Source organism: Mesoplodon bidens (assembly GCF_964165515.1).
Source record: "Mesoplodon bidens genome assembly, chromosome: 12".
In the NCBI taxonomy this organism is placed as follows: Eukaryota; Metazoa; Chordata; class Mammalia; order Artiodactyla; family Ziphiidae; genus Mesoplodon; species Mesoplodon bidens.
In genome coordinates this window covers 85,350,469-85,368,164 of record NC_138168.1, presented here as the reverse complement: position 1 = coordinate 85,368,164, position 17,696 = coordinate 85,350,469, and the positions used below count along the sequence as shown (strand labels likewise).

The following is a 17,696-nucleotide window of genomic DNA, read 5'->3' as shown; positions in this document are numbered from 1 at the left end:
CTCGTCCTCTCTGCTCCCATCTTCCCCGTCAAGAGGGCCCCAAAGCAGGACTCAAGCCATTTCTCTGGGACCGAGAGGGACTGGGACAGCAGGGGCCCCTCCTGAGCCCAGCACAGTGCTTCAGTCCGCGTATTTCCATCTTGTCGGTAGCCAGTCATGCTGTGTCCCAGTGGAACTTTGCATCCAGAGAAACGCAGTTTGGTCGTGGTGATTAGTGCATTGATTCACAGCGCTGATTTCATTGGGCCTTGTGTGTGCCAGGCATGTGCCAGGGATTGAGGATATAAAATAAGTAGGAGCCAGGCTCTGCGTTCAAAAAGCTCACACTCCAGCCAGAAAATGGACATGCGAACAAACAAGTTACGACATGGTAGGATGAGTATAGACACATAAGGATCTTCAGAGGAGGATGCTCAGAGGAAGGCGTGATTCACTGCATATGGAGAGAGCAGAAACGGCTGGGGGGCAGGGGAGGGGGCACAGAAAGAGTCCCAGGGGAGAAACGTGTGGGACCCCCTTTTGCCAGGGGAAAGGAGCATCCAAACGTGTGTGTTTTTAAAAATTTTTTGGCCGAGCAGCTTGCGGGATCTCAGTTCCCCGACCAGGGATCGAACCCGCGTCCCCTGCAGTGGAAGCACGGAGTCTTAACCACTGGACCTCCAGGGAAGTCGCTAAACACGTGTGAGTTTTGAAACCACGCTTGCTTTCTTTCCTCAGCCTAACAGCCAAGATTGACTTCGGCTTTTTAGATCTGACGAGGGGGAAAAGTACAAGAAACGTGAAACTGAGGGCGAGAAGAGAAAAGGAGGACAGGAAAGGAAACGCTCTTTATCTGCAGGCCGTCCCCACGTCCTTTCATCTAAATATCTATCATCTCTGAGCAGCTGGTCATCACATCAAAGGAACGCAAGCACCACCCCCTGCCTGTGATGGAGGGAAATGCGGCGGATCAGGCGACACGCCTGACATGCCTGCGTGTGAACAAGACTGTCATCGCCACCAAGACTTTCAAGGCAAACTAGAGACCGTGCCCAAGGCTGAAAGTCACAGCCCAGCAAGGCTCACAGCCCCCGTCGCTTCACAGACTGCACCCTCCGCTGCTGTGTTTTACCACAGCTGTTTCCTTGAGAAGCTGCAGTTTTTTCCGAAGGCAGCCACAATACTTTCTGCCTCGAATGCAGGGGGAAAGTTGAGTGACTATGCAGACCTTGCAGCTTCACCTGAAAATGTCATCTCTTTTTTGCACGTGGACTTTCCTTATGGACGCCTGGAACAGCCGCAAGGACCACTAGTCCGCCCTCCTAAGGAAGGAGCTGAACGCAAGGCGGCTCTTGTGTCTGTGGTTCCAGCTCAAGCTGGCCTCATACTCACAGGCTTGATGGACTCCTTTTTGCAAAGGTGAGACAACTCGCCTGTGTGTCTCTCGGGAAGTGTGACATGGAAATAGAGACAAGCCTTTTAAAATTCTTTGTCTCTCTGGTCACTGAACCAGAGGTGGATTTTCCAGGAAGCCAGTGACCTTGGGCTTCTGGCCCCTTCATTTGCCATTCCTGATCTTGTATTTGTTTTCTTAAAGTCTCCAGACATCATATAAGCTTCAGGTCCCTCAAAACTCTGTCCTTAATATATGACGCTGTGTGTTTGTGGGTTTAAGCCTAGAAAACTTGACACCTACAAGAGACAGGAGGAGGCGGAAAGGGTGCCCCTTCTGGAAGGCTCCTGCCATTCACTGTGGAGTCTATTCTTTCTCATTCACATAGACATCTTGCCACCAAAAAAAAAAAAAAACTCCAAATGCCTTTTTAGAATCAAAGTTAAACACTGAAAGAGAAATCCATGATATTTCAGGCTTAAACTTGACCTTTTCTCATGGAAAGGTAAAAAGATGAGAATTAATATTATCATATTGTTATATACAGGAGGTACTACTCATAATTATTGCTATACTTTTTTTGTACCAACCGCTACTGTTTATTGACATTTGGCACTTACTCTGGACCAGACAGTTTGACAAGTTCTCTACACACACAATCTCAGTCCTTGTTGCAACCTTATGATGTAAGGACACCCATTTTACAGACGAGGAGAGTGAGGCTTGCAGCAATTAAGTAATTTACCTAAAGTCACACTCTAATCTGGGTCTGTTTAACTCCAAAGTCTATGCTTTGTTTAGACAGGAAAGTTAAGAACATAGAATCTTCTACTATCTTGGCTAAATAATCTTTTTCTACATCAATTCTAACTTCTCAGTAGATACTTAATATCTAACATGCGTTTTCTTCTCATAATCTCTCCTCTTGTCAAGAAATTCTGTTTGGGGGTTAAGGAGGCTGAATTGCAAGACATTTAAATCAGACCCCGGCTAACTTAATTTTCTTAATTTTAAAATTACATTTATGTTCCACCTCCAAACTAAAGATTATGGGGGATCAAAAATTGGAATCTGTGAAGTAGATTCAGAGCCAAACAATAATAAACTGTATGTATAAGAATTTACAGACCAAAAAGGAAATCAAACAACACTCTCTACCCCCTCAGAAAAAATTCACACCGTATAGCTTTCGGATAGTGTTCTTTGGTTTAGTTTTTTAACTAACTCTAAAGTATTCCTCCTTTCCATTTAAATCATTCTTATCCTACATTTAAAATGTGTGCTATCCAATAAAATTACAAGTTATCCTTTGTCTGATATATCATTGCTTTTATTTCCTACATTTTCAAAGCCATTAGTTTAAGAGAAGTTATATAAACTGTAACCTCTATCCACCCCACCCTTAAAACAAGCTGCCCGAAGGGCTGGACGCAGGTGCTCAGCCTACCTTTGCCTCAGCTTCAAGAGAGGAGACCAGGGGAGCTCATTCTGGAGAAGGAAGTCAATTTTTCTTCGTGCTAGAACAACTGACGTATTTTTCTTTCCTTCCTGTCGGGCGGGGAGGCCCTGAGTGCCTCTGTGGCTACTAACACCCGTTCGCCAAGGACCCCGGGGCAAAGCCACCTGAAACCACACCCAGGCGCTCCTGTACGCCAACAGTGTGTGTTTTTTGGTGGAGGAAAGACCACGCTGGTGCTACTGCAATGTTTCACCCCGACCAAAGAAACCCCCAGAGAGACTAGAGGCTTCAACTAGTCAAACGTTCCCACGTTTGCAAGGGGTTTCTCCATTGATCTCAAGTGTAAATGACTAATGTAATGACATCTCAAAGACAGCTGTTAACTCAAGAGTTGATTTATAACAAGACTGTCACGGACTTTGGGGAGGTAAATTTCACTGAAGTATAGCGTACGTATGGAATATGATACAAATCATAAGCACAGCTTGATAAATTCTCCCAAAGTGAACACATCCCTATCAAGAAACAAAACTTAAACAGCATCTTGGGAGCCCCTCATGGGCTTCCAGTTACACCTTTCCCCCCCAAAGGTAATGATTATCTTGACCTTTAACATCATTCATTAGTCCTCCCGATTTTGCACTTTGTGTAAATGGAATCATACGATATTAACAATTTTTTGGCCTGGCTTCTGTTGCTCAGCGTGTTTATGAGATTCATACTATTGCATGTAGTTATAGTTTGTTCATTCTCATTGCGGTGTTGTATTTCATTGTATGATTAGCAGCAGCAAAGCGAGTGCTCACTGTCATGTGTGTTGAATAAGTGAACAACTAGTTCTGAAGATAAACAGACCAACTTATCCATTTCTGGGGCAGACGCAATATAACTATGGCATGCATTATGATCATTTAATGAATGTTCTATTGATAGTTAAAATTGGAGAGTGGTACCCAATGCAGATAAGCTAAAGTCATGTAAAATTTTTTAAAATTCACATTTACATGTTTTCCGTTGATTTATGCACATGCTGGTGATTTTCAGTCACAGTATAACTTAAGATCTAAGCATTACGAATGTACTATCCCAGCAGCCATTCAGGACACTCATTTGAATTAGGAAATTCTTAAAAGGCTATGGAACAATTTAGAAAAGATGTCCCAAACCTCACTCAGAATTGTTCCCTCTTGCTTTGCACGTAATTCTAACACCTTAGCTAGTGGGCCTCCGGGGCCACCCTAGGAGAGCAGAAGAAAATTAGAAGAGGGTGAAAAGGCCCCTGATTGGCTCAGGACTGTGGTGCTGCTGAGGGGCTGGAACTGGGGTCCAGTGATGGAGAAGGACACGTGATAAGGGATCTTGGGATCTTAGGTGAAGCTGGGAATGTGAGGAAGACAAAACAAAGAAATGCCAGACTTAGAATCCCATGTAGACTGAGGCTTGAGGCTGAAACCCTGGAACAGGTGAGTCGAAGCCAAATAACAGGAAGGGAACAAAGCTCAAAAGGTAGAGTTCAGAATCTGAGAAGCAGAAACCAGGTGTGAGAGGGCAGCCGATTCCCACCCAGCAGGTCCCCTTGCTCAAGCCAGGTATCCAGGGCAGGGCAGCCTTGTGTCTTTCACCCTCTCCCCCTCCCCCTTTCCCAGGAGGCAGGCGATTGCTTCTTCCTCCACTCCCAGTTCTCTGTAACTGGGTATGAGGCAAAACTAATGTGTAGGGAAATCATTCATTCAATAAATTTTAATTGTGCACCTACCATGCGCCAGGTACAATGGAAGGGGCAGGGGACACATTAGTGAATAAAACGGATTCTGCCAGCATGGAACTCAGATTCTATAGCACAGAAACAAGGGTTGCAGATGAACTGAATGTGGGCTCTGCAGCTTAGTTCTACCAAGTCTCAGGGTCCTGTGGTCAGCCCTTCCTGGGAGGATGGGAAGTGGGTTTTAGCTACTGGTCTTTGGAGAGGTAAGAAGTGACAGATGGACTTCGAGGGTGTGGTAAAAACAACAGAAAAAGTAGCCCCCAAGTCAAAGGTTTTAGCCTCAGATCACATGCAAGCAAGCAGGTACATATACCTCGGCCCTTCTTGGAGAGCGCCATACCAGTGCCCAGCGCCATTACTAATTTTTATAAAGACCCTTGTAGACAAGTTAAGTGTATGTCTAGGTCATTCTGGTTAAGGCAGCCAGGAAGTGTGCAGCATTTTACAATGTTTTCCACCCCCCAATTTTTTTTTTTTTAATGGTGACTAGAAAAAAAAAAAAAAAACTCATTTATATGGAAAACTTACCTCCCCAAAGGAAGGTTTCGTTCACAGCTAAAGTTTCCTAACCCTGGATCCTTAGGGGGACTGCAAACAATATCTCAGACAGACCATCATGTTCAGAAATCACTTTACAGTTTGTTACTAGGTGTGCAAACTCGCTTGAACGTTCAGATTAACCCACGCAGTACGAACCGGAGGGAGGGGCCAGGACGACTCTTCCCCTCCCGGACTGGCTTTGTCCATTTGTTCTGTTTTCGTTGCTGAGGTGTAGGGAGCTGCCGGGATTCCCTGGCGGGTTCCCGCGGAAACCGTCGGCCCCAGGAGCACGGGAGAAGGGTCGAACGCCCAGCGGCCGCCGGACTGGTCGGAGCGTTACCGGTAACGGGGTCAGGGCGGGAGTGGGCGGGGGCCCTAGAGGAGGGCGGGGCCAGGCGCGAGGGGCGGGGCCTGAGCGCGCCTGCGCAGTGCGCTCTACTCAGGGAGGCGGAGGCGAGGCGCCGAAGGAAAGATGGAAGACTACCAGGCTACCGAGGAGGTAACCGCTGGGTCGGCGACGGGACGGGTGGAGGCCGGGAGTTCCGGTGCGGGTGGGCGGCGGTAGCCAGGGGCTTGTGCGGGCACCCGGGCCGCGTCTAGACGTAGGCAGCGGCCGTCCCCGGCGCAGGCTGACGGCACCGACGCCCCGCTGAGCGCTTCGCGGTGACCCACCGCCGGGCCGGCCCAGGGCGTCGTCGCCCTGCCCGGGGCGGGGCTCGGGGGGCGGGGCGTGGAGGGGACTCCGCAGCCCCGGGACGCCTTCTGCCGGCGGCGCCTCCGGGAGCCCCTCCGCCGCGCCGCTCGCCTCCCCGGCCCGCCACGCCCCCGACCCCGAGAGAGCGCCGCCACTCGCTCCGTTTATTCCGTGATGCAGACCCCCGCCCGCGGGTGGGGAAGACTGAAGGCCGCCGCTTGTGTGTCGCTGATACACGCAAGACTGCAGAGTGACCCGCACGTACAGTCACATCTCTCAAGTCCCTTTAGTCAAGGATTGGATCCTTTGGCTGTGGGCAAAAAGCAGACGTGCCCAGTAGGAGAACCTGCCTTTGTCTTCGTTTCCACCTGTTCTTCGGTGCTGCGCGCAGCGCCCACCGAGGCCACCGTCACTCCCATTTCATTTGAGTTTGAGACGACAGTAAGATAGCTCCTATTTGTGAGGGGAGAAGAGTCATCTCTTACTGCCCCAACGAAGAAGCAGGGTGGTGCATACAGTTACTTACCAAGCAGAAGACATTCGCTGTAGTGACGTGCGCCGTTTCATGGCTTTCCTTCAAGCTTACGAGCATTCAGGGAATATAGCTGATGGATGCTCCTCTGAGAGAATAGCCGCCCGTTTGTCTTCTCGCTAAATAATTCTTGTTGAAATACAAATACATGGAGTCCTATTTATTATGCAGCCTGTCAAAAATAACAGGTTATTTTTACCATTTTTGAAATTTAGTCTAAGCAGCAATGTTGAGGGAAATACACATATATATAATAAATATATATAATATATATATATTATATATATATATATAAGGCTTAAGGACTGATCTTAAGAGTTTCAGTTTGTATCTAATTTCCAAACTAGCACAAACTGTCTATGGTAGTGTCATCATCAGTGTCTGAATGCTGGCAGCAATCAAGTGAATAATTAGGAGAAGTCATAGTTCAGGAGCAGGGAGCCAAGGAAAAACTTCTCCCTGTAAACTGTGCACTGATATAATGTTGGGAAATGGCTTGTATTACAGGAATATTGAGTAACTTTTAAGAAAGGAAATGGCAATGTAGAGGAAGTCCTTAATACTGGCATTTTAATACTCTGCGCTCTAATTCTGGCTCTCACCAGTGAGGCGACCAAGTGACTTCATTGTTTTAGATCTCAACTGCATATCCGAGAAATGAAAGGGCTCAAGAGAGTGATCTGTGTTTTACACAAGATAAAGCCCTGGGAGGCCGAGACCATGACTCTCCTCTTTCTAGCGGGCCTGCTCTGGGCGTTTACTAACCCACCCCACTCCTGACAGCCTCTACATATCCCCTGACTTCATGTAGACACCTGGATCTTTGTATTAATAACTCTGCTCTCCGTTCATTGTTCATGTTTCCTGTAGAAACTGAAACTGCCCAGTGGATTCTGTACAGCTGCTGTACTTTCCACGAAAAGTCCATTGAAATGCCCCTCACCCTTTTTCATATTTTAACCACACGGAAAGTTACACAGGGACTTTCCTGTATGGTTTAGGATCACTGAAGTCTCTTGGAAGGATCCTTTAAGCTTCGAGAAATAATTTAATCTAGGATACTGCAGATTTTCATTAACTGGGTGAGTTGGCTTTGTCTCCCAGTATGACTTCTGAGTACAGCAGGTGGGCTTCCTGGGAAGAAAGGGGCATTGCTAGCACGGGGCCACAGCGGTAGCAGCCCGGCAGGGAGGAAAACGCCCTGCCCAACTCTCTGCCTTTATTCCACCGGGATGCCCATGGACTGAGGGCCTGGGGCTGCCCTCTGGAAAGCATCTGCAAAGCTCAGGAGATAAGGTTCCCAGGATTCAGAGGGAACCTTGTACGCATTCCGATGTACCATATGTAAAAAGAAAGAAAAAAGAAAGCCATTTATATAAACTCCTGGCACTAGATTCCTGCTGAGAGCCCACCTCCCAGCTCACCTCGACACACTGGCGGGGAATGGCTGTGCCAGCAGCTAGCTGTACAGTCCTGAAGTAGGACAGCATTGAGAAAGAAAATACTAACAGAAAATAGTAAAATCATGGTATATCTTACCACAAATAGTGGTTAAAAACAAACCCCCAAAACCAAAACGTCTTACGTTTCAAGCCTCCTAGCAAGTTTACATCAGGGAAAGAGTCAGTTAATTTATATAGAAGTCAAGTAACTCATTAAACTTCTATAGTAATGATCCTAGCGGCCAGCTGCAATGGATGGAGAGATTGAATTCTAGTTTAAGGTGAAGTCAGTCTTTTGGGTCATGGCATGATTAAAACAAAAACAAACCAAAAAACCTTTAAATTGTATACATGGATCCTAAGTCTCCTGACTGCCTCTCATTAGCTCTGGGATCCTCAGAAAGCTACTTAATGTTTTCCTCAGTAAAATGAACAGCCTGGTTAGAGTATTTCTAAGGTCTTCATTTCTAAATCATGTTCATTACCTAAATTTGCATTCATCAGTGCAGTGGAAAAGGATCTTTTACATCAATCAAACATAACTAATTTTCTTCCTTACAGACTGCTTTTGTTGTTGATGAAGTGAGCAACATTGTAAAAGAGGTAAGAGGAGAAATGCTCCCTTTTTCAATGTTTGATTAATGGCTTATATGAGTGAAAATAATGTGTTTTAAATACTGTCTTGGAATTGTTTCAACTGAGCCTGTGTGTTTTGGCATTTCAAATAACAGTTTTTATTCCAATGAATATCTAGATAAGAATTCTCCCATATTATGTAAATTATATATTTTTAATGAGACAGGACATTTTATATACTAGCATTATTACCGAATGTTACTAAGGCTTGATTCTAGCACCTTTTAGCATCAAAGACTCATGGTAATAATCACATTGGAAAATGTAAACGTGCATTCCCCGTGTGGTAACTGCCACGGCATGTGGTGCTTTGAGGGATTAACCCACCTAGTGAGTTCAGAGCTGGAATCTGAGAAAATGGGAGGAGTGTTAACTCAGTGAAAAGAGGGGGACAAATATTCCAGGCAGTGAACAAGTGCAAAGGCCCTGTGGTAAGGAGTGTGCATGGTGTTTGAGGGATTGGAGGGAGGGCGGTGTGGCTGGACTAGTGCTGAGCCTGGGGGCAGCCTGGGGCAGGAAGGAGGCCAGAAACGTTTTCCTAGTCAGTTTCCCTCCCTGGGTACACTGAGCACATAATGAAGCCAGTGGCTAAAAGACGGTTATTAGATGATCTAAGTTTATCGATACCATTTGAGGTTATATATGTGATTTCGAATTGACTCCAATGCAAATTATTATTAATGCAAGTTATTGACTAATGCCAGAGTGATAAAGAACCACAACCTATTTTCGTGAACATCATTAAAAAGCAAAATGATTTTGTTCTGCCGTATGTATTATTCCATATCAGACATGATTTTCTACTTGCTTTCAGGATCTGTAACAATTTGCTTGTCATTGTTTTTCTTTCTTTTTTAAAAATTTACTCATTTAAAAAATTTTTTTATGTTTGGCTGTGTTGGGTCTTCATTGTTGCGTGCGGGCTTTCTCTAGTTGCAGCGAGCGGGGGCTACTCTGTGTTGCAGTGCGCAGGCTTCTCATTGCGGTGGCTTCTCTTTGTTGTGGAGCACGGGCTCTAGGCACGTGGGCTTCAGTAGTTGTGGTGCACGGGTTCAGTAGACGCACAGACTTCAGTAGTTGTGGCTCACCAGCTGTAGGCTCAGTAGTTGTGGCGCATGGGCTTCGTTGCTCCACGGCATGTGGGATCTTCCTAGACTGGGGCTCGAACCCGTGTCCCCTGCATTGGCAGGCGGATTCTTAACCACTGTGCCACCAGGGAAGCCCTTGTCGTTTTTTGAAAAAAAAAATTAAAAAGTGTTTCTCAGGAGCACGGTAGGGAGCAGGAAGATGGGTGAATTCCACTGGAAGTCAGATATGGAGTTGGCTTGTCATGAAGCCTCCTTGGGCCTCGCTTGTTTTCTTCACTGTCTTTGACTTGGTTCCCAGGCAGCAAGTACCATTGCAAGTAGACATCCCAGTCTCCGTGGAAGCATAAAGTTACAGTGTGGTGTTACTTTCACATTGGCCTCTACAGCTATTTTTTGCCTCTAGGCAATAGGTTAATTCTGTACTCGAGCTATCTTAAGTATTGGGTAGTAGTACATTTGGATGGGTCCAAAATTAGCGGAGGGTTTTCCTCCCTCCCTGAAAAACAGTGAATTCCGAAGCATGTGTGGAGAGACGTGCCAGAGTGAGAGGTTTAGCTCAAGTGCAGCCCCTACTTCTCTGGGGACGCCCAGAGCTATCACCACCCTGGTCCCAGGTTCAGCTCTGAGCTGGGGAGGGAGCAGGACGCGGCAGAGGGTGCGGAAGAGCTGTGCCAGTTGGTGGGGGCAGCAGCCCGCTCACGGTCCCAGGGTGACGGTAGGCAGCTTTTGTTCCTCAAAACCAAGGTCTCTGGGCAAGGCCCCAGGCAGTAGGCCCCAGGCTGTCACCATTGTGTACAACTCAGGGACTTTTTCTCTGCACGTCTGAGGACAGAACTTAGCCCTCACTGAATGTTATTATTTTAGGTCATAAGTGTCCTAAAAACTCAGTTTTCTGGTTTCCAGCACAAGTTAGAAAAGGAGTTGAAAAGAAAGCCGCTTAGAAGCAGGCACACAGGCACCAGCATAAAAGGCCCAGAGAACCGTAAAATGGGACTGTCCTTATGACCAGCTGGACCAAGAGTTGGGGCCAGGGACCGCGTGTATTCCTGAATACCCTCTGAAGCACACAGGGTGAACCCACCCAGAATACGGCACAGAAAAGGAGACAAGGAATTTCATAATAAACAATTCATCACAAACTAAGTTTTGGAATAGATGGAGGAGTTCTTTAGCTGTTTCTGAACAATGTACGTCTGTGCTAACACAGCCCCAGAAGATGCTGGGTAAAGGAAGGATGTGTAAATACCAATCCATGATTATTTGGATAGGTTCGTACGTGGTCAGTTGTACAACCGACAAAAGATTCCTCCATCTCTAGTGTACTTTTAAGAAAGAAATAGGCAAAGGAAGATATTTTCTAGCCTCAGTAGGAAGAAAACGCGTTGCTTATCTCCAGACAGTAACCACAACAGCAAACATTAAATTCAGTCAAAATGTTTAAAAAACTTGACAGATGAGATGCTATACAATTACTTTTTTTTTTTTTTAATTTATTCATTTGGCTGCACTGGGTCTTAGTTCCAGCATGCAGGATCTTGGTGGTGGCGTGCGGACTGTTTAGTTGGCGGCACGCGGGATCTAGTTCCCCGAGCAGGGATCGAACCCAGGCCCTTTGCATTGGGAGCGCACAGTGTTAGCCACTGGGCCACCAGGGAAGTCCCATATAATTACATATTTTTAAAAATGAATATAAAGCATTCAAATGAAGTACAACACTGTTAGAACAAAAGGAATATTTGCAAAGGAGTCCTCGTGGTTACACTTTATGCAAATTGTATTTCAGCAGTTCTTAGGCTGTGGTACTAACTGCGCTAACCTCAGGAGTGGCTGGAAGGTGTCTGGCGTGTCCTGCTAACAGTGACCAGCTGTGCTCTGTCTTCCAGGCCATAGAAAGTGCCATCGGTGGCAACGCCTATCAGCACAGCAAAGTGAATCAGTGGACCACAAACGTAGTGGAGCAAACCTTAAGCCAACTCACCAAGCTGGGGAAGCCGTTTAAATACATTGGTAATGAATTTCTGCCTCTTGCTTATATTGGTGGTGGTTCTTTACATACTGATCAGAGGCGAGTCTGTATCAGGAGAGCAGTGTGGCCTGAGCTCAGAGGAGGTTCCTGGTAGGAGCAGGTCACTCGGCTTGTGCACGTTACCACCCATCTGGCCTGTGGGGCTGCGGGAACGCAGGGACATACCGGCATTTCAGATCTGATGCTTTTAGAACAAGCCTGTGGTGGTGATCTGTTGATGTCCTAGGACCAGGCACTCTAGCCCTAGAATTTCTATCATGAACATCAGCCACGTGATCTATATATATATATGCTGAAAGTGGACAAAAAGGAATTTGTGTTGCCAAGTATATTTCTCTAATAAAAGTCTGTTTTTATCGAAGTGACTTGTGTAATCATGCAGAAGAACGGAGCGGGATTGCACACGGCAAGTTCCTGCTTCTGGGACAGCTCTACTGACGGTACGGTTTTCATTCCTTTCGTGAAGGCTTGTCACGGGCATTTCCCTGAAGGCTCTGCAGTGCCTGGACCCTGCTGAGATCTAGATTATTCAAAGTGTTGTTTTATGAAATATGTGCTTGGATGTTTCCTGTCTTTGAATGCATGTTTATTAGAGTCACCTTTTAAAACATTTTATAGAAGAGAGACTGGCCAGCCTTCTTTATTGGCCACAAGGGTTAAGTACGTGATCGTGAGGACTCGGAAGGTCCCCGTTCTTCCCAGCTTTCTGTCCTAACCCGCCTCCTTCCTCCCGCAGGGAGCTGCACTGTGCGATGGGAGAACAAGACCATGTACTGCATTGTCAGCGCCTTCGGACTGTCCATTTGACCGCCTTGTCCAGCCTGCGATCTTTCTCCTTTTGTCCCAACATTTCTCTTCCATCTTCTAACCACCAGCCATCTAGTCAGTGATCACCTGTCTCACTCTCTTTAAGTGTGTTTTTGTGGCGCTCTCAAAATGTAGAGAAAAAAACCAAATAACCACACTGTCCTGTGACCTGCACACCCTAAGTCAGAGGAATCATCACCGAAGGTAGTCAGGAGCCTGTCCTGCCACTTGTCTTAACTTTGAATGTTTCTTTTCAAAGGTGCTAAAAGCCGAAATCTGCTAGTGTGAAACTTTCTCTACTCTCTGAAATGATTCAAATACACTAATTTTCCATACTTTGTACTTTTGTTAGAATAATAAATTATTCCAATTTAAAGTGTGTGTTTTCTTAATAGTCTAAATAGTATCACAAATGAATTCTCCCTATTTAGTTAGTGGCTTTAGAATCTATAAAACTGTAAAAAACAGAAGAAGTTGCAGTTCAGCTTTGGTCCTCTCCAGTACAGCAATCTGCTGATTCACCCGTGGAACCAAGATCTTGACTGCTTTGCTGTGTTCTGGTTGGAATTCTACCCTTGGGCATCACATCCTTCCCTCAAGGTCTTCTCTCCTGGAGCTTAAGGGGTGGCAAGTGGGTGAGCTGGTCTTCTGTGATAGCTGGAGAGCTCGGACTCACACTGTCGGCCCAAATCTGCGACACTACGGCCTCTGCTCCTGCGTTTTCTTTTTCAGTAGCAGTCACAGCAGAAATATTTTAGTACCTTACGGCTTACACAATGCTTTCACAATTACTCATTTTGTGTCCACAACAGTTAGACCATTATTTATGAATCAGAAAAAGTGTCTGGAGGTTTTCTGATTTAAAGTCATATCCAAGTAAGTGGGGAGGTGGGCCCCAAACCAGGTGAAGCTCACCTTCGGGGCTCGTGCCTGGGCCACATTAACATGGCAGTAAAGACAGACACACCTCCGCGCCCACCTGCTGCAATGAAAAAACCCTGCTCTTGTCCCTAAAACACCAATGCCTGAATGATCAAGTTAACTCCACGTGCAAACAGCAAACAAATCAATGTCCATAAATAAGGATCAAATATTAAAAATTTATTAACATCTACCAGAAAGGTAGTCTCTTAGTAAAAGGTGAAAGATTTATACGATCTGAAGAGAAACCGGAGTATAGAACGGTAGTCTCTTAATGAAGCCATTCCTGAAGTGTAAATTTGCCATAAATAAACATTTATTCACTTTGACTAAAATGATCATTCTGTGATCAAGTACTACTGTGCTTACTGACACAGTTCCAAGGTCTAACACATAGCTTTATCTTTCCTTTTGAGCTCAAGGTTTAGAGTTGTTTTATTTTACAAATATTTACAGTCTCTTTGTAAAAAGGCAGTTTTCAGTAGCAGAAAATCCTGTGTTTCACAGTCTGGGATTACAGTTCCCAGTATACCTAAAACATGTCAAATCAAGATAAACAGGGTAACAAGATGTCACAGACTAAAGCAACTTCCCTTTGGCCTGCGGAAAAGATTTGTACCTTTGTTTTTCAAAAGTCTAACCTCTAAGGCAACTGGTTTTTAAAACCCTCAAAATACATAAATGTACTTAAGTGTTCTAAGTCTAGTCTTCACTAGATGTCCCTTTTAATCATCCCTTCTATGAGCCTCTGTGTTTTTCCCTGTGAAAAGGATTCCAGGAAATAAGTTACTGACCACATTATAATCTACTGAACGTAACTGTACCTTCAGTAAGTAGCTCATGGAATTCTTGAGGCTGGTGATGTCTGTCTTGTAACCTGACCATTTAATGGGTTGGGTTTACATAATGTATCTAAACTTTTATTGCAATCTGTATGTACAGGAACAATCTTACAAACCTTGAATATATTTTATATATCCTCTTCTTTAGCCTTTCAAATGGGGCTTAAGAGAGAGAAAACTGCATCACTGCACTGCTTTAATGATTTAATAATAAATCAAGCAGACCTTTATCCACATGGATAATGAAGCTCTCCCTAGGGAAACTGTGAAATGCCTATGGTCATCTTCCAGGTTCCCCTAGACTGGACCAGTATAAAAAATTATCCCAAAGATGATGTTATTCAAGCCGTTACCATGGAAGAACTAAAGTCAGCCCTTTATAATTTAAGTTTGCAATACTTTGATACCCTCCAAGACCAAAAAATAATCATAGTAATTTTCTTGCTACTGTCTAAAGTTTCTGGCAGACTTTAGTGTTTTAACCTAATACCTATGGCACATATAATACACGCTAAATGCTATACATTTTAAGCAAATTTTTACATGTAAGATGTAATATGTTGACATATATGATACCAGAGAAGAGAAACTGAAAATGCATGACTTAATAAAGAACCATTTCCCGCTTAAGTACTTTCTTTTGTAACTTTTCCTCGTTTCCAACTTAGTTACAAAAAGTAAATAAATACTCCCACATTTTTCATTTCACTGATTTGATGCCAATAAGAAAGGATGAAGATATCAGTCATCAGTTAACAATTATACTATAGGATGAGGATAAGTTTTAAAATGTACCTAATGTGTACAGCTAAATGCCTCAAACACTATACATTTACTGATAAATAACAGCATTCCAAATTATGGACAATTATTTTATAATGATTAACACTTATAAACTATATCATACTAGGATACATTAATCAGCACAAGTAAGTTTTCATCAATTTACATAAAATTACTTAGTCTTAATAGAAGTTGTAAAATTTGGTAACAGAAAATTTCTTCAATACCTTTGAATACACAGAATCAAAAAAAGTAATCACATCATTGCAGCAAATGTAAAAACCATGTAAACTTGAATTACCCTTGCAATAATACAACTGTTTTATTTCAGACTTTATTTACAAGGTTTTAAAAACAAATATAAATGGAATCCATATTAAAGGTGCATTATCATTAAAGTTAAATTAAAAAGAAAGCTATGAAGTCAAAATGAATAGTCTCTCATGAACCTCTCTAAGGTCCCAGCACTACCTAAAGTGGAATATAACTTTTAGCTCTGAATGGTAATTGGTGAGTTAATGTATACATGAAGAAAGTGCAGGGGCTGTTTGCAGAGCAGAACAATCACGTCCCATACCTCTGTGTCTGCCGAGATGGCATCAATCAGCATGTCTGCAATGATCACAGGTAAACCATTCAAGAGAGAGATTAGTATGCATGCCAAATGAAAAGCAAAGGAGATATCTCTACCTCCTATAATTCGTCTTTGACAAAAAGGAACTGGAAATCTCCAGGGCCTTCTACGGTGCCAGATTCAGCAGCTCCAGAGGGCTCTTACACAGAGCAATTCATCTGTTTACCTGACGACCATGCGAGACACACAGGGCATGATTCCCAACAAGTTACCTTCTCCCCAAAGATGTTCCTCCGTAAGCCATCTAAAATGTTTTACCTTCTTTCATCTAGTTTCCAGATGTGAAGCTGAAGAACTTTTTGGCAATAACGAATCTGTAGTAGAGTATACCAATCACTTGTTTAACTTTTATTAAAAAAACAAAACAAAACAAATAGAGCTCTACAAGGTATCATGTTTAACAGAGCTGCGGAAACTCCTGCTTTACTGGGATTGCACTGGATACCCGCCTCTCCATGAATATGAATCATGTCTCTCTGCACAGGGACATCATTCATACTCACGACATAACGCTCACATGCTTTACTCACGTGTGCACACAGGCCCTTAGAAAACTCTGGCAACAAGACCCTTCCCGTGGGAGCGGACAACCTGTCAATCATCTTACCCTTTCCTTGCGAGCCGTATCAAACGCTCCTCAGAACTCCAAGACACCAGCTCTGCTCTGGCGGCAGTGAAGGGTTAGGACCTGCCCACCCTCCTCCCTTTCCCCAGAGACTCATTACATACGGACACAGTTCACACGGCAACCGACACAAGTTACCCATCGCTTGAGATGCGTGATCATCCAGAGCACAGGCCACTCAGTGGGGAAGGGCTGCCCTCGTGGGGCAGCCACAGAAATACGCTTCCCTTTGAGTTTAAAGGGTCAAAAGCTGGTACCACGGGGCAGGGAAGAAAGGAAGCCAGCAGAGGAACACCACCACGCTGTGGACCTTATTCATAAGGGCTTTCCAGGAACTTGAAATTAGTAAAATTTTTTTAAGTACATAATTCTCTCTACTAAAAACAGCAGTCATTTCTTTCTCACCCACCACTGAAAACAGCTCTCTCATATGAAATCTTTGAAAAATGATCTGGCTGTTTAAACTTCTTGTCAGTGCTTCTCTTCCCAAATAAATGCAGTCAGTCTAACAGTAAATTTGGCCCAATGTCTAAATTTGTCCTCAGTTTTGGTTTTCCTTTCAAAACTATGTAAACAAATAAGGATCAGGAAATCTCTGCTTGTAAGAGAGGTCTGCGTTCAGGCAGGTACAGGGCGGGCCAGGAAGCAGGCACGGGGGCTCAGTCACTCTCAGACCCCTCCTTGTACTGGGCCCGGATGGCCTGGCCGTTCTGCAGGGGCATCTCTTCATAGTCGCTCCTGTTACGAGAGAGACCTCTGGTACCATGCGGCTTCTGACAGCACTGGGTTTCTCCTCTTCACACTGACCCGCCGTCCGAACAAGAGCCCGTTTCCTAGCCTTGCTCTCTCCACCTCTGTCACCAACTGATTCCCCCCACTCCTCCGGCCCCAGCCATCACCAGGGTGTCTGTTCTTCCAGAAAGAACTGCTCTTCCTGTGGTCACCACTCACTCAGGTGTCCAGCTGGAAGGGACACTACCCACCTAAGCCTGAGTAACGTGACAACAGAAAACCAGGGGATCACATGACTCTCCCAGGTGAAAGAGACCGGACGATACCTCGGAAATCATCTCAGAATGATCACCAGCCTCTCCGGTAAACACGTGAAAGTGGGCTGAGCGCTCGCCTCGGGGCAGCCTTCGGCAGAGATGGGGACTTACCCGTATATCACGTCGTCGTCCGAGTCATTGAGCATGGAGAAGGCGGGATTGTCCTTCAGCTGGGACTCTGAAAACCAACAAGCATGTTAACGTCACTAGCCCAGAGAGGCAGGATGCTGTTCTAGAAGAAGGGTGGGAGTCACAGAGAGCTGGATTCCAATCCCCGCTTCCCCGTTTACCGCCTGCGTGAGCCGGACAGGTCGCTCTGTCCCCCGGGGGACGCTGTGGGAAGACTGAGCGGGACCCTGGGGGGAAGGGCCACCCGGAGCAGCCGGCGGGCAGGTTCCCCGCACCCCAGGGTCCCGCAGGTCCCCACTGGGAGCAGGGCCGGGAGACCTGGTCTGCCCGCCCCGGGCCTGAGCACGGCTGC

At 45.3% G+C, this 17,696-nt stretch overlaps 3 protein-coding genes across 11 annotated transcripts in view; 1 reads left to right on the top strand and 2 right to left on the bottom strand.

Moving 5' to 3' along the window:
* Positions 1-5,482, bottom strand: part of SYTL3 (synaptotagmin like 3) — a 90,640-nt gene extending 85,158 nt beyond the window's left edge. Inside the window, exon 1 of one of the 2 annotated variants that reach the window (XM_081250708.1) lies at positions 5,125-5,482. The gene's annotated coding sequence lies outside the window, so the exon portion shown is untranslated. Of the gene's footprint in view, positions 1-2,819; positions 2,843-5,124 lie in introns of those variants that run through there. The other variant, XM_081250710.1, reaches the window with a different exon arrangement.
* A 65-nt stretch (positions 5,483-5,547) lies between these two features.
* DYNLT1 (dynein light chain Tctex-type 1) lies at positions 5,548-12,737 on the top strand (the record flags this gene model as incomplete). Of its 3 annotated transcripts, XM_081250722.1 has the most annotated exons (5): positions 5,555-5,635; positions 8,366-8,407; positions 11,412-11,535; positions 11,917-11,994; positions 12,291-12,737. In XM_081250722.1, the coding sequence occupies exons 1-5, from the start codon at positions 5,609-5,611 to the stop codon at positions 12,359-12,361; spliced, it is 342 nt and encodes a 113-aa protein (XP_081106848.1). In that variant the 5' UTR covers positions 5,555-5,608. The 3 variants fall into 3 exon arrangements, with proteins under 3 accessions (XP_081106850.1, XP_081106849.1, XP_081106848.1); XM_081250724.1 differs by lacking the exon at positions 12,291-12,737 and having other exon boundaries at positions 5,548-5,635; positions 11,937-11,992; XM_081250723.1 differs by lacking the exon at positions 8,366-8,407 and having other exon boundaries at positions 5,551-5,635.
* A 704-nt stretch (positions 12,738-13,441) lies between these two features.
* The window catches only part of TMEM181 (transmembrane protein 181), a 48,312-nt gene continuing 44,057 nt past the window's right edge, over positions 13,442-17,696 (bottom strand). For all 6 annotated transcript variants that reach the window (XM_081250714.1, XM_081250715.1, XM_081250713.1 and 3 more), the window contains 2 exons: positions 17,327-17,393; positions 13,442-16,904 (listed from right to left, as the gene is read on the bottom strand). In XM_081250714.1, the coding sequence (XP_081106840.1) occupies positions 16,826-16,904; positions 17,327-17,393 (146 nt within the window). In that variant the 3' untranslated portion in view covers positions 13,442-16,825. The remainder of the gene's footprint in view (positions 16,905-17,326; positions 17,394-17,696) is intronic.